This window comes from Lycorma delicatula, chromosome 5 (assembly GCF_047948215.1).
Source record: "Lycorma delicatula isolate Av1 chromosome 5, ASM4794821v1, whole genome shotgun sequence".
In the NCBI taxonomy this organism is placed as follows: domain Eukaryota; kingdom Metazoa; phylum Arthropoda; class Insecta; order Hemiptera; family Fulgoridae; genus Lycorma; species Lycorma delicatula.
The window spans coordinates 135,430,616-135,444,855 of record NC_134459.1 but is presented as its reverse complement, the minus strand read 5'-3'; the positions used below and the strand labels follow the sequence as shown (position 1 = coordinate 135,444,855).

General features: G+C 31.0%; 1 protein-coding gene across 1 annotated transcript in view; it reads left to right on the top strand.

The window, feature by feature from the left end:
* The window catches only part of side-IV (sidestep IV transmembrane protein), a 430,043-nt gene that overhangs the window by 180,222 nt on the left and 235,581 nt on the right, over window positions 1–14,240 (top strand). Inside the window, exon 5 of the mRNA XM_075365383.1 lies at window positions 5,610–5,761. Within this exon, the coding sequence (XP_075221498.1) occupies window positions 5,610–5,761 (152 nt within the window). The remainder of the gene's footprint in view (window positions 1–5,609; window positions 5,762–14,240) is intronic.

Genomic DNA, 14,240 nt, shown 5'->3' with positions numbered 1-14,240 from the left:
ATGACCACTGCATATTTTATATTGCAAATTTTATACATATGCTTAGGAAAATTAGTAAAAATTTAATTTTCCCTCTGTTCAGCCGGAAGAAAATTATATTATAAAAAACCACAACTTTTTCATATTCTTCCCCGACGTACCCACCTTACGTGGCTACGTCGTGAAATTGACCTTTGTCCTTAAAACGGTACAACAAAGATTCTAGAGAATAACTATTTATAAGATTGATTTTGAAAGACAATTATTACAGCACAGGGTACATACGGCCAATTGATAGAAAGATCGAAACTAGAATAAAAATGCTTTTTGCTCGTTTTGAGTATAGAAACCAGAAAATCGACTATTTCCCATCATTGCTTGGGTACTGATCACAGAATGAATGTATTATAAAAGATGTTTTTAAAAAAATTTACGAGGAATTAACTACTTCAGAAAATTACTTTATCATTAATAAAGCAAACATTTTGGTATTTTAATATTGTAAGTACTATCTAGTTTTTACGTTGTTTTTGTTTTTAAAGTTAACAAAGGTTCAATTTCTTATGATTAAAATTTCAAGAACTTTCTTCTTTTTGCATGTTCTCGAACACCATTGACATGAATAATGTTGCTTCCCGGTAAATCTCTCCCTTTCGACCAACGTAGCACAGTCAGCGCCCTGCATTTTCTAACTGTCGTCAGTCTCGTGCCTATCTAACTCGGTTGTGTGATTTAATGTTCAATTTGATGTTGTATTTCCATTGTTTTGTTATGATGAGCTACATACTGTTGATATGGGATTTGCCCGAAACGGAAGAAGAAGCTGTCACTTTGCTATAAGTAAAACATTTATTTCCGGCACTAAGCAATGCGATTAACAAGTACGTAGTGTGTTTGTATTTTGATAAGGAAATCCCATTTTGGAAATGTAACGTTAAATCATGTCGGAAAAAATATGTCTCTGGGTTGGAATTTGGTTTAAAGACACCAAAATATCATTAACTAAGGTAGAGTGCTTTTTTAATTGTTGATGTGAAGAATTGAGTTCGGTTAAATGGTGTGCAAAACAATTATATATATATATATATATATATATATATATAATAAAACTCCTTTAGACTGGAAAATTTACGTCCAAGAAATGTGTTTTTTTCAGTTGAAAAAAAGAGTGGAAAAAATTAGAGGTGTATCTTTCTAATTCGTAGAAATAGAAAGGCAATTTTCAAAACGTAAAAGCAGTGCCGAGCAAACTGTACTACAACAGTGGGTATTCTCGATGGATTGTGCTACGAAACAGGCGTCCGTTTCTTAGTGGAAAGTACCTGACAGAAGTGCGAAAACTTTCTTGAAATAAACAAAACTGCACATCATACCGTGTAGTACCTTTACATTAGATTCCTGGAAAATTACCAGTCAGACGAATTAAAAAAAAACGGGGTTTGCACATTTCACTGTACATCATAAATTCAACTTTCTCGATCCAAAATCTGCGGCTAATACTAAATAAGTTGAATGCATGTGGTGGATCGGCTAAAGAGCGTAATAAAAAAACACAGGGGAACAGCCCGTTATCACTTGGAATCATATTTGGTGGAAAATAGTTGGCGATCGGCGTTGGCTGCGTCAGGCGGCGATGTTTACAACACGTTCCTTGTCACCATCACTGAATGTTGGGCATCATTTCAACAAACTCGTCAGTTTTATCAATTTTAAAATTTTATATAATCTGAAAAAATATTCTCTTTCTTTACGTGTGTATATTTTTATAGATCTCTCTGCAATCAAACAGCCTCATATCAAGGAAATCCATGGAATACTAAAATAGGGAAATTTCATTGTTGAATAATAATATGGAGAAATATACAATAACCTGTTTGAATTTTAAATTAGTTAAACAATTTTATGCAAAAATTTTAATTCGGTAAAACCTTTTCACGGTTGGAATGTTTCTATCATTGTTTTAAAGTTAATATTAATTTCTTTCTTGAGATTAGTTGTATCTATGCAACCTATGAAGAGGCATGCACTACTAAGTCGTTGTTGTCAATCAGAATTGGAGGTTTCAATTGAGATTGAAGATTACTTTCTATCTTTTTTTTGGGTTAAATCAAAACTATTTATTGTTAATTTTTAGTTTTTATCTTCATTTAAAATTTAAATTTTTTAAAAATAATGACTTCAGAAGTTTTGACTGATGATTTTTTTTTTATTTTTTGTAAACGGTCTTTTGAGAAGAATAATGATTTCAGATTATAAATAACTTCTTCAAAAAATTATTCAATATACGGTCTAAATAACTTTTATTTATAAAAAAATATATATATAATATAAAATGAACTGTTTTCTGCAAACAAATTTAGAAGTAAATTATATAAGATACTTACAGATATTTGTAAACTTTACAACTCATCAATAAAATTAGACTTCGTTTTAATTAAGTTTAATTTAATGTAATGTTGAAAGCACTTAGTAAATTATACGGTAGAAAACTCTCGTCTCATTCTTCGGGTTGAATGAAAAAAGACACATGTTCATCGCGTCGTACTTTAACATCAAAGTGTAAAACAAAGCTAATTACATGTGATCGCGTGTGCTACAGCCACAGTAAAAACGTTGAGTAGAGTAAAACCGAGTCGACAACAGTGCAACTAGTGTTCCCGCGGGATAAGCGTCTACTTTTCTTTTTTTTATATTTCTTTTTTTTTTTTGAACCGAGGGACAAAGTACTAGCAATTAGCACCTCGCGGCAAGTGTTATTAGATTGGGCTCTCGTTAGGGGGCCCAACCTTCTCATTAGCCAACCAGGTCTGTAGTTTGTTTGTAAATCCACATCCACAACTGTGTTACCTTAAATATACCGTTCCCTACCTTGTTACCTACAATGCTATACTACACTGCTTTCCTTCCGCTCAGAATTTCCATAATGCAACGCAATATTGCTAAGCTCTTTCGCAAAACCTTCGTTAGCGTCCCAGCAAAATTTAATAATGATTTTAAATTGCATTATATGGAGCAGAAGTTATTTCTCTCTCTTTCTTTCTTTAACTTCCCGCTCTTTCTAACATAACAAAATACATTTTCATTTTAAACTGAGCAATTAAACACATGCTGTACTTAAAAGCGCTGTATTATTTTAAAAACTTAAAAAATAAAATTAAAATTAAAAAAAACAGTCTTTAACATGAAAGATCTAAAAAAATAAATAAAAAATTACTTATTTCTTATATTACTTATTAAACCATTGGTACAACGGTTTAACTGAATTATCACACCGTCAAAGTAGTGGAATAGAATTAGCGTAATCAAGATGATATTTTCAAAAGCCGGTACAAAATATTCTGTAAGCAACCCTCAACTAAAGTACGGAAATGAATTGAAATTAAGTACAATCTTTTTGAACTTACTGGTACTTTGAACTTACTGGTGGTTTGTTGAACATGTAATTACTAAAATATATATATATACATCATCACTTATTTCAAATATACCTTTCGGCACGCCGGAAGGCGGTGGTAGATTTAACGGTTGCTAAGAAGGAAATAAAAAAATCTGCAACTTAAAGTTAAGAAAAACTTTAAATTTACTCAATACAACAAAGGTTGCATGTGTAAAACGTTTCATATGTTTAGCATACAAAAAGCCCCATCCTCTTATAATTCCAGTAACATTTGGGTCATCCCTTGCCGTAAGGCTTGGTCATACCAAACAAAACTTGTTTCAAACAAATGTTTATGTTTAGAGGAGTTCAGAGAAGACCACTTAAACCGATTAGATTCTGTGGCTATTAAAGGAGATATGATATGGGTTTCTGTCTTCGAAACCCTATTTTTCCACCCCCTGGGCTAATGATTGGTGATTTCAAAAAACTTTACTTAGATAAGTTTTAGGCCCTTATCCAAAGAATAGTAGGACCTTTAAACGAATTACATATTTTACTTAATAGGAAAAATCATACAATTCCAGCAATATTTTGATCATCCCTTGCCTTAGGGTTGATCATATAAATTTTTTGTTTCAAGCAAGAGTTTTAGATAATGTTTACAGGACTAACGACCACTTTAAACCGATTTGATTTTGTGCCTATTACGGGGGGTATAAGTTTTTGTCTCCGAAATCCCGTTTTTTCCACTCCCTAGGCCAATGGTTGGTGATATTAAACAATTTTACTTAAATAAATTTTAGACCCTTATCCAAAGAATAGTAGAAACTTTAAACTTATTCGATATTTTACTTAATAGGAAAGTTATAGCAATATTTTGTTTTTTCACAAAAGCCACCCCATTTCCACCCCCTTGTCCAATTTTTCCCATTAATGAACTCGACTGAGATTTTGGATCTTTATATTTTATGTATAAATTTGAAAGTGATCGGCGGAAAATTACGGCGGTTATCGTAGCCACAAGAAAGTGAAATATACATATATAAACTTTACAACTGACGGTGGTTTTAAAGTCTGGGGAATGTGAAACACAGAAGATATGCCGAAATTTTCCGAAAGTCGAATCACATTTCCGTTACAATAGGTTGCTTTCTTATGAAATCTACCTAAAATTGAAAATATATTTTATTCAATTAAATTCGAGTATCTATGAATTAGCAATTAAGAAATTATTGAAACAGATAAATTACTGCTGTACAATCAAAATGATATAATAATTAATTTACTTGATTTCCATTAAGTACAAAATAATGAATCCATTTACTGCGTATGAGATGGAGTATAGGTTTAAACGGTGCAAATAATTATCTGTTTTGAACGCTTTTCAGATTATTTGTTATATATATATTCCAGAATAATTATTGAAAATAATTTCAGTTATTTTATCTTACTTAAAACAGATACACACACGTATATATATATATATATATATATATATATATATATATATTTTGGGAGTGTGTGCACGCGCACACACGTGTAGTAGAGGTACTAATACAAACTGGAGAATTAAATACAAAAAAAGGAAGTAATTAGTGGTATATTTTTCTATTAATGTCGATCCTTTATTGATCCATCCTTGTTCATTTTTATACCTGCCTATGGTATGAGGATCTATTTACGATCAACATATATTTACCATCGCTAGAGTAATTATATTTTCTCTGGGGATTTTATGTGAAAACACATAAAAATAATCTTATAATAAACAGATTTAATAAGCTAAAAATGAATGGGTACTGTTGAGGTTACTTCTCTGCAAATATATCCTACTTAAGAGTTTAATAAAGATAATACGTAAATATTTTCAATGTGAATTAATTAAAGACTGAAGAAGGGTTGTAAAGCAAAGAAAAATTCCATTAAATTTTAGACAATCTTTTCCTTCTCTTAGAGAAAGATACAGTCACTTCACAGTGCTCCAGTGCAAAAACATTTCATTGGGATGTATGAGGTCCGCACTGTTTTTAAGCTAAGTAAAACGATTAAACTCTTTTGTTATCAGATATATTAAGACAGTCACTGATATGAAGCAATTAAACAGACCTGCTTTAAAAGGAAAGTTCACTCCTTTCAGAAACTTTTTATAATTTAAAAATCTTATTTTTTAAACTAAGCTAACTTTATTAGTTGTATTATGACATCTAATACATAACGTTTATTATTATTGTTATTTTGGTTTTTGTTACAGTAAAACCGTTGTCGGTACAAATCGTTACAAAGGAACAAGCTATATCAGCTGACAAAAGATACGATGTGGAATGCAAGGCATTTGGTTCCAGACCTGAAGCAGTTATTACGTGGTGGAAAGGCAGTAGACAGATGAAAAGGATTGCTAAAAATGTAAGTATTATACAATTTATTTAAAAGAAAATATTGATATAATCATTTTTATATTTAAAAGTGTAATCTAATAACATTTTTTTTTTCTTTTGGGTATAAGGTTGTTGAGAGAGGTTCGCATAAACAAAACTACTTCACGTTTTATTGTTTTCTTTTTTCCTAATAGTTTTTCAACCTTTTGCTGTGTTCTCTTCCTCTTTGCTCTATCAATTTTATTTTATTCTTCTTATTTTTATCTATTGTTGTTTGCTTCTGAATTTGTATCAATATTTCTACTTTTGCTTTGATAAAACCCCTGTTGTCATTATATTAGAAAATTTAAAAAAAATTAAATTTTTAAAAAAGTTTTTAAAATTTCTTTATTTTCTTTTTTAAATTGTTTTATTTCATTTTATTTTTATTTTTTTTTTGACTTTTTAATTTCTAATTACTATTCTACTACTATTAATCACACTATTAAATGTAATGGAAAGCATACAAATTAAGATAATGAGTACTTAATATCGAAATCGAATAAAAAAGCTAATATGTATGCAATTGAAAATCTTTATAGTTAAAACATCTGATGTGAACACCACATGACTTCCATGTACGCTTATTAAATTAAATATATACATATTTTTTTTAAATGAAAAATACAGAAACTTTTATTTCATTAATAACTTCTGATATTTTTTCATATATTTTTTATGGTTTTTATTGATTATTGTTTATCGTAAAAGTATTTTTTACAATCAGAAGTTAATAATTATTAATAAATCAATATATTTAAATTAAAAAAAAGATACACAAAAAAAAGGAGATGAAGTCTGATTCGAACCGAAGTATCTTCCCCTTGTAAGATCCAAATATTTCATTAATTAAAATCTTATTTGGCTATAAATCTGGAACCAATGTAAGTAAGTATCACTTATATCGTTGAAAAGCATTCAACGAGGGCTTATTACTTCAGTTAAGAAAAATTCAAAATCCAACACAACTTGATGTTAAAACAGTCCTCAATCAGAAATTTCAACATTCTACGGATAATCGTTTTTGAGTCATGCGAGATACTTACGTACGTACGTATATACAGACATCACGCCGAAACTGGTCAAAATGGATTCAGGGATGGTCAAAAATGGATATTTTCTATGAAATCTTAAAACCGAAATTTATTGCGATTATAATACGTAAAATTGCAAGAATGTTAGAAACAAGTTGAAAAAGAAAGAAATTTGAAGCATATTAGAAGAGATTTTTGGATAAACATATCATCTTAAAGAAAATATAAATTTAGAAATTGTAAAATGTTTTTAGAATAATTGTAAGGAATGCTGCATCATTATAATACAAAATATAAGTATTTTCTTATACGATCTTCTTAAATAAGAGTTTAAAAAAAATAAAAAATCATAACCTATTGTTTTTTTAGAAATAAAACGTTCTTGAAAATAAACAGATGAGTTGATCTTTGTAATGAAAAACCGCAGGTTGTTTGGGACATATTGTTAAGTTATCTAAAAAATAATTAATGAAGTCGCAGTAAAACTATAAGGATAAAATTATTAAAACAATAAAGTCAAACTATCCGACAATAGTATTTGTATCCGACAACTAATTCAGGTTATAATGTAATATTAATGTTGATATTTAGACATTGGCTTTAAGTGCAGACAACTGGAGAGAATAATAAAAAATTAAATAATATGGAAAAAGTTGTGTTTTACTAAATGAGTATATAAATCATTGGAAAATAGAGGAATTTATTTTAAAAAAACCTTGTTTAAATAAAATAATGGGCTTCTATCAACTAAAGCCAAAATAACATTTTTTTTTATTACTTAGTAATAAATACATTGTGATCTTAAAAACAACAATATTCCCTTCATTGCAAAATAATTATGAATAAGAATTTTAATGAGTTTCCGGTTTTTTCAGCTACAATCGTTTAGTACAGAATGATATAATTACAATAATTGTAATTCAATATCATTCAATGTATCATTTTTAATGGTTTACTTACATTATTAACATCATTATATTCGACAAGTATGCTTGAAAAAAAATATCTTAATACATATTAAATCGGCAACAATTGTAAATATTTTATACGGATATTTTATAGTAGTTGTAAATATTCTATTTTATAACGAAACGTTAACTAGACGAAGTTTATTCCACCAGAAAAAAAAGTTAACTTCAAAAATAATGTTTTATTAGTACAACATTTAAAATTTTTATTAGAAAAAAGTGTGATAATTCCCAGTTCAGATGATTACTTTTTTTTAAAATCATGAATTATATTACGTATTTTTACTTCCTAAAGCTGGATTTTAACTTAAAACTTTAGTGGTACATAAATAGTGTAGAGTTAGATTTGACTTATAGTAATTCTATCGCAATTATTTTTCGTTGGATACGACTTTTTAATAGATGTTTTCGCAAACCAATATTTTAACGTTTAAAAATTGTGTCATATAAATAAAATAATTAAAGATTAACCCGGTAGAAATTTACTATTTTTTTACTAAATTTTTTATAAAATTTTACATTTTAGATAATTTTTTTTTAAATTTAGAAATTGTCCAAGGTTACAAATTTTCCGGCCTCCGTGGCGCGAGTGGTAGCGTCTCGGCCTTTTATCCGGAGATCCCGGGTTTGAATCCCGCTCAGCCATGGCGATTTTACACACGCTAAAAATCATTCATCTCATTTTCTGATGCAATACCTAACGTTGGACCTGGAGGTTAAACAAAAAAGAAAAATGTTACACATTTGTCAGTACACAATGAAACAATCGATCTATCAAAATGTTGAAATTACAGAAATAAATCGAAAATATTTATTAAAACTTACTATTTTACATGAATGATAAACAGAAGAAGTTGAAATTACACTTCCGATAATACACTGGTTTATTTAATTGAAAACAAAAATCAAAACATCTAAAGTGATGAATTGTTTTTCCTTAAATTTATTATTATTAATAATTTTTTATTTTTTTATTTTTTTTTTGGTTTACTTGAGCTATTAGAATAAGGAAAAACACAAATTTTCAAAGATGTTTTTCTTTTTAATTATATGCAGTATTATTTAGGAAAGGAAATCAATCGTAAATTCACATATAATTGATAAATGTATTATTCTTACTTTTATTTTGGAAGTAGAAGAAGACAAATTATCCTAATAATTGCTTTTGTTTAATTATTTTAATTATTTCTAAAACCCTTTTAATTCCTTGAAATAGTGGCTAAAAAAACACTTGTTAAAAAAAACAAATGAAACCGTTAACCTTACTAGCTTATAAGGATAAATTTAACTTAGCATCGTTGCATTCTTACAACTCCTGAATACTTTACGAGTACAATTTAGGCTAAACTTTAAAAGTTTATAGACCATTTTATGCATAATTTATTTTATATAATTATTTATTTATTAAAGAAACTTTCATTAGAAGCAAAATGTTATAATGGTGTAAAGTACGCTGGACTCTATATGTTGTTGCGTTAAGAAACTAAGTTATCGTAAATTAGTCAACATTTTTAGAAAATCATAAAACTAGATCAAATTCTGTTATTGAAAACGCAACAATTATATTCATTTTTTTATTTATTTATTAATTATATTTTTCTAATGAGTTCGTTGCAATATGTTAAACTAGCGAATAATAAGCAACCCCTCCACGGCCCAATGAGATGAAGATGATATATACGTCATGTAAGTAAAGTACAATATACTTACAACTACTAAAAAAATAATATATTATTTTGGATTTAGTTGATATTAGCCCAATATTCTATTTAGTTTTTTTAAAAGAAATTCCTGTATTTTTTAATGATTTATGTACTCGTAAATATTTACATGTCATTTAACATGTGTACGTGACAGACTCAGGCTGACCATTCCTGAGACGTGTGGTTAACTGAACCAAACTAACAAAATACTATGGTATCTACTGCATAGTATTCAAATCCCTATAAAAACAACTAACTTTTACTACGATTTTTTACCTCAGAACCTATAATGTTTAATTTTTTTATCTTAATCTATATTTGTTAAGAAATTTGTGTTTTCTTTTTGCCATGTATATTAATAGCTAGCTCAACTATTTCACTCTGATGCATATTCTTCTCGATGTATTGTAATGAGGAAAGTCGTAACGTTGTATACGTTTTCTAAGGGGTATTTACTACTTATCATTTTGTAGGATTTAATAATTGAACATTAAAATTGTTTAATAAAAATAACAGCAACTTGCTGCAAGTTAACCTAAAAATTGGTAAATAAGGCTTTTTCCTTTACTTTATTAACTTATTTTGATACTATTTCATAATAATACTAAATATTATGAAATAATAATGTTTATTACAGGCCAACAAAAATAATTTTACGAAAAATAGCAGTATGCAAAAAATGCAAAAGGGAAGGCTTAAACCTAGATGAAAATACTGAGGAATATAGTAAGAAAATTGATATCAAGATGGAAATAATATTTTTTGGAATAAAGTATTGCTTATTTACTTCACGTTTTCAAGCATATTTAAAAAAAAACATAATATCATTACGGTGTACTCAGTTATATTATTACAACGAGATTCTAAGCAATCATGACAAAGATCACAAATATATTTGCAGTGTATGAAAACGAACAAATTTTTTCTGTTAAAAATTTTGCAATAAATTTGAAAAAAAAAATTAAATGAGATGAACAGAGGTGATCAAACATATTAAATTAAATATTAGAGGTTGTGAGGTTTGAATCCTTATACGGATTTGATTACTAGGCAGTGGATACCATTGTACTTTGATGGTCGGGGTTCAATTACACGTCTCAGGAATGATCTGAGTTTGTAAAGGCGTCATTTACATGTTATACATATCATCTTTATCTCATTGAACAAAAGGTGGTTGCTTAATATTCACTAGTTAAAAATATTGCAAGACACATATCAGGAAAAAAATAATAATTATTGCACCCTTCAATGACAAAATCTGATCAATTATATAATTTTCAAAAATTGTTAACGGCTAATTTGCGGCATCCTTGTTGCTTAATGCCACAACCAATATTGTCCGGCGTACTTTCACCATTATAAAATTTTTCCTTAAACGAAAATTCCTTCAATTACTTCTCCACAATGTCAGAATCAGTATAAATGTGTTCATTTGAGTAACAGTAAGGTTTGGACGTAATAAAATATCATTGAGAGTTGTATTGAGTATCTCTTACTTTTATTCAAGTTGGTTAAAAATAATAAACTGACACATATAAATATTGTTTTAATAACAATAATAATTTTATCTTTAAGTTTAAAATTATTCTTGCCCTATCTGTTGTGATTATATTTGCAGATTAGTGTTACAAAGAAAACAAACAAAAATGTAATATTTTTGTTAAAATCAGTTTACGTTACATTAAAATACATAAAAAATGTAAAACCTGTGTGAAATATGCATACCGTGTTTTTAACTATATTCAAAGAAATGGTGCAAGATGTAGCTACTTATTTTTACGGGCCTACGGAATGGGTAAAAGTTTTTCTCGTAAAACCGTAGAAAGAACGACAATGGCAAATATGTTTATGTGGACAATTTCTGTGTATAAAAGGGGTTGAAAGAGGTCGCTAAGAAGAAGTATTTCCCTATGGAGCTGCCACAATAAATTGAACGTTTCAGCCTTTATTTTTTTTTAGTCTTAACCTTCTATGTTAAAGGAAGTTGTCATCATCGTTGTATTATTTATTATGCCATGATTATCATGTCATGTTGTATCAGATATAACCTACATAGAAAGATATATGAAAATAAGTAAATTGACATTTAATTCGCCCACCGTGTTGATCTAGTAGTAAACGCGTCATCGTTAATCATCTGATTTCGAAGTCAAGAATTGTCAGGTTTAAATCCTAATAAAGTTTTAGATCGTGGATACCGTGGTTCTTTGTTTTTTTTTTTTCCGTAGGAGGAGGAAAAAACTCTTCCAGCCGCCACCAGGCCCGCTCTGACGGCAAGTGCGGGGCTCTCACCCGCTAAAAAACCTCCCCCTCTAGTTACGCAAGAGACAGATCTAATCCACATGGTATGCACACATCTCCTGCGCAACCTCCAGGACGCTCTTGTCACCAAATTAGAATGACCACAGCGACGTCCCCAGGGGATCATCGGCGAACGACGACTCCGAGGAGCCCCCGCCGCCCACCCGCTAAGTCTGGCCACCATAGCCGTCTGGCATCGGTCTCTCCAGCTCAGGTCAACTGCAGTCTTCCAGTCTGCCTGCCCCTCTCCACCACTGCCTTGTTTCTATTTATGGCTGACACCGCAGTCGTCACTCTCGTCCAAGCATCTCTGTCACCCACCATCACACTTATTTCATTATCGGTCTCTCCAGCTCAGGTCAACTGCAGTCTTCCAGTCTGCCTGCCCCTCTCCACCGCTGCCTTGTTTCTAATTATGGCTGACACCTCATTCGTCACTCTCGTCCAAACATCTCTGTCACCCACCATCACACTTATTTCATTATCCACCTTTACTGCGCCGTGGCTCATCATAGCAGCCCTCAAGTCTCTCCTCCTAGTGCCTGAAAACACTACGTATTCTGCCGTATCCTGCTCCACACAATCATAGTACATCTCGTAGTACTCCTACTCATACGGTACATGTAATTTTTAAGGCACCCGTGCCCTAATAGAAACTGGGTGAGCTCAAAATTAATATCATCGTGCTTCCGCACTATCCAGCTCCTGACGTCACTGATGAGCCAGTGTGTCCACCGTCCAGTCTTCGCCGCATTCCACCTGTCGTTCCAGGCTCTGAACATCTCAGCCACTTTCCTCTTACTCACTGAAGCAACAGAATGTTTCATCCAAACTGCAGATCAATCGGTGGCACACCAGCTATGACTGACGCCGCTTCTATACCTATCGTGCGGTACCTTTTGATAACCCGCAGATTGAGCCGTCGTTGTTAGTTCAAGAACCGTCTCCTGTTGCGTGCCCTATGAGCACCAACCCAAACAGACGCCCCATTGAGCACTAATGAATAGTATTTACTGGACAGTAGCTTTCTCTTCGCTGTCCTTGGGCCACACATATTGCTCATCTACCTTTTGGGTTGGTTGGTTGGATTTCATTTAACCACACGTCTCATAAATTGTCAGACTGAGTTTGTTCAAGACTACACATTTGGAGGTACAGTTGCATTAAATTTATAAGCCGCTATGACTTTTTGTTGATAGGACTATAAATAAAAACAATATTAAAAATAAATACTCGAGGAAATTATTTTTAAAACGATTTTACGAGAAATTTTATAAATGCTAAAAATTTGTTTAAAAATGTATTATATTAAGACATGTTTACAATCTGGGAATTTATAAAACAGTTGTTTTATAAACTAATAAAACACGTAAACTGATTCTTTTATGAAATTAAATATTTTGTTTTCATTTATGAAGGAAAAAACACTTGAAAAATTATTTATAAGTAAATAAATTTATTTAAAAAATAATATTCTTTTGTGTTGAATTTCAGGAACAGAACAATTTTTCGTTACACACATAATTCTTTGATTTGCAAAGAGATTTCATTATGCTTCACTTTTTCTAATTTTAAATAAATTGCAAAGGTATTTCTGACCAACTTATTGAAAATTAAATTAAATTTAAAAACTTTTATTTACAGAAACAATCACGATGTACGTGTGGATCAGTTTTAAATAATGATAAATAGATAAAGGTAAATTCTCTAAAATTCGGTTTAGCATCTACATTAAGACGTATTCAAATACATAATAATAATTATGTTAAAAATTTTAATTATATTCTGTACTCTTAATATTTTTTTGTTATTTCCCGTTATATAACTTTTGTGCGTTTTTTTTATTTTGTTGTGTTTCCTTGTGAGGGGAGGAATCCCATTTACGGACAATACTTGACTCGTTAACAGGTTCCGCAAGATATATCTAATGTGCGTATATATACTTGCGCCTTACCAATTAAACCTCCACCTCACAAACACCCCTCCGAGGCCGGCTCACAACTCCCCTCTGGAACCGTAATTAAGCATAACACAGCCCGGGAGGTGCCTCCTAGCATGACAGCGACTCACTGGTCATGCGAGCCGATAGGATCTTTTTCTTCCCCATTGTTCTCAGGCAATGGTTCTAGAGCGTCCAAAACTCTAACGGGCCTCCCCGTTTACCGGCTGATCGTCCGGCATGACAGGTAGGCCTGCCCATCAAATCTTTTCTTCATCCCTACCCTCTAACTTCTAGGGCGGGGTAACCAGACCCGACTTTGTCGTTCCTGGGCCCTACCCCGGAAGCCGGGTTTCGGTCTATGCCGTTGTTTCAAACGGGGACACCCCCACCGGGACTTGGTCTTCTTAGCTCAGGGGGCCCGGAGTCCTTATGTCTCATCACTTCCGCTCATCATCGCAAGCACGGATAAACAGAGGCTCTACAATCGGCTGTCTTTTACCCCCTTTGCTTCCCCATATTT